The 2,565-nt window shown below is 45.2% G+C and overlaps 1 protein-coding gene across 1 annotated transcript; it reads right to left on the bottom strand.

Annotated features, from left to right (window-relative positions):
* Positions 1-279: 279 nt before the first annotated feature.
* LOC128833586 (olfactory receptor 52M1-like) lies at positions 280-1,227 on the bottom strand. The gene has a single exon (XM_054021558.1). The coding sequence runs from the start codon at positions 1,225-1,227 to the stop codon at positions 280-282; it is 948 nt and encodes a 315-aa protein (XP_053877533.1).
* Positions 1,228-2,565: the final 1,338 nt, after the last annotated feature.

Below are 2,565 nucleotides of genomic sequence, written 5' to 3'. Positions count from 1 at the left end.
ATGCCTAATGGGGAAGAGGCAAAGCAGGGGTGGAGTCTTGGCAGAAAACGAGGGGTTTTGGGGGTCCATTTACCAGCAATTAGAAAGGTGGAAACCCAGTGAGTTGTACATAGACTGATTCCCCACATTGTCAAACTGACACAGCACAGTAAGGTCAGGAAAGGGTTTAATGTCTCCTTGACTTCCCAGTATGTAATTCAGTGAAGAAGGCACAGAACCAAGTCACCAGTCAGCTCTGCGCAGAGTTCGTTCTGAGTGCCAGAGCACCAGGAGAAACATTTACACCCCTTTATGAGTGAAGAGCTGTAGCAGCCTGTCACGGATCTCTTTGGTCCTCAACCCATAGATGAGGGGATGTAGGAATGGGGGCACCAGAAGATAAACGTTGGCACTGAGAATGAAGAAATGCAGGGGCACATTGTGGCCAAAACGGTGTGTGAGAGAGGAGAAGAATTTTGGGATGTAAAAGGTTAAGATCGCACAAAGATGGGAGATGCAGGTCCCAAAAGTCTTAAGCCGGGCATCCTTTGTGGGGAGCTTGAAGATTACCCTGAGGATCTGGATATAGGATACGGTGATAAAAAAACCATCCAGACCAGTCACCAAGAATGCCACAGAGAGGCTGTAGTAACTACTGATGCGGATGTCAGTGCAGGCCAGTTTCACCACAGCTATGTGCTCGCAGTAAGAGTGGGGGATAATATTGGTTCTGCAATATTGCCACTGCCTCACCAGGAGGAGAGAGGGCAGCGAGAGCATGCTCCCACGCAGCACCACGGCCAGGATGATCTTGGCCACCACAGGGTTTGTCAGGATGGTGGAATGTCTCAGGGGATCACAGATGGCCACATAGCGATCAAAAGCCATGGCCACGAAGATCCCAGACTCCATCGATGAGAAGCAATGGATAAAGTACATCTGGGTGAGGCAGGCACTGAAATCGATCTCTCTTGAATTAAACCAGAAGATGCTCAGCGTCTTGGGTAGGATAGATGTAGACAGGACCAGGTCGGTGACGGCCAGCATACAGAGGAAATAGTACATGGGCCCATGGAGGCTCAGCTCTATCTTCACAATGAACAGGATGGTGAAGTTCCCCAAGACAGCTAATACATATATGGTGCAGAAGGGGACTGAGATCCAGATATGGGCCATCTCCAGGCCAGGAATGCCCAGCAGGATGAACGTGGAAGGGTTGGTGAAGTCGGTTGTGTTAGAATTTGACATGCAGTAGGGGAGAAGGTGTCCAACTCTGAGGCAGAACAGTATCTCCTGAATATACCATATGTTTCCCGACTTCCTTTATATGCCCAGCGTCTAGGGTGAAGGTCGCTATACAAATGCCTGGGTGGAGAGACAATGTTAATATGAGACACTACATGCACTCCTGGAGGCTGTTCTCATAGGTGAAGCAGATTGGTCACTCTTCACATACTGAAAAATGATATTTTCACCTCATTGTTCCACATGCAATGAACCCCAGGCTGGAGAGTCCATGCTATAGGGAGTTCCCCATTCACCCAGTATCAGAGGGGTAGCCGTGTTAGTCTGGATCTGTAAAAAGCAACAGAGAGTCCTGTAGCACCTTTAAGACTAACAGATGTATTAGAGCATAAGCTTTCGTGGGTGAATGCCCACTTTGTTGGATGCATGAAGTGGGCATTCACCCATGAAAGCTTATGCTCCAATACATCTGTTAGTCTTAAAGGTGCCACAGGACTCTCTGTTCCCATTCACCCAGGAATTGGAAATATGAGAGTGGGAAAAAAACCAAAGCTTTGCCAAGACATGTGACAGGGGAAACATCCCAACTAGAACAGACCTCAGGGAAGAGACTTGTGTGTCATTGATAACAGCTCCACGGAAACACCATCTCATTCACAGTAGTGGTCAAAACAAAAACAATGTTCAAATGCCTCAGGAATAGGATGGAGAATAACCTGCTCTGGACATGCATTCAGTTTTGGTCACCCAGTCTCTATAAAGGATATAGCTGATAGAAAGGGGGTTTCTGAGACAGACTGTGAGAATGGGGGAGGCTGGCATATGTGGACAGAATGAAAAGTCTGAGACTGTTTAGTTTTGAGAAGAGACAAAAACAGAATTTAAGTGATTCATTGAATTCATTCATTCAAATGGACCGAGAACAGTTCCCAAGCAGAAATAGCTATCAATACTTAACGCTTCAAAAAGTTCTAATCCCCAAAGATGAGGCAAATTATCAGCAAATCTGACTGAGAGGAAAAATGTAGAGAGAAAAATGGGAATGAAACTTGGGATTTCTTTAAGGAGAGTTTACTAGATAGCTAAAAATCACAATTGCAGAGTCAAGAAAGTGGACAACTTTGGATAAAAACCCAGGTTCAGTGGCAAAATAAAAGCAGCAACTGGGGGGTGGGAGAGCAATATATAACAAATGAGAAAAAAGAAAAATAGATAGCAAGCAATGCAAATCAGTATTTATGAAATTTGATAAGCGACATTAATGACATCAGGAAAAAATCTATGCTTGGCAAAGCTACGGATCACCAAAAGGAGACTATTAAGTATTTTACGAACAAATGA

The sequence above is a fragment of the Malaclemys terrapin genome, chromosome 1 (assembly GCF_027887155.1).
Source record: "Malaclemys terrapin pileata isolate rMalTer1 chromosome 1, rMalTer1.hap1, whole genome shotgun sequence".
Lineage (NCBI taxonomy): Eukaryota > Metazoa > Chordata > Testudines > Emydidae > Malaclemys > Malaclemys terrapin.
This window is presented reverse-complemented; position numbering and strand designations above follow the sequence as displayed.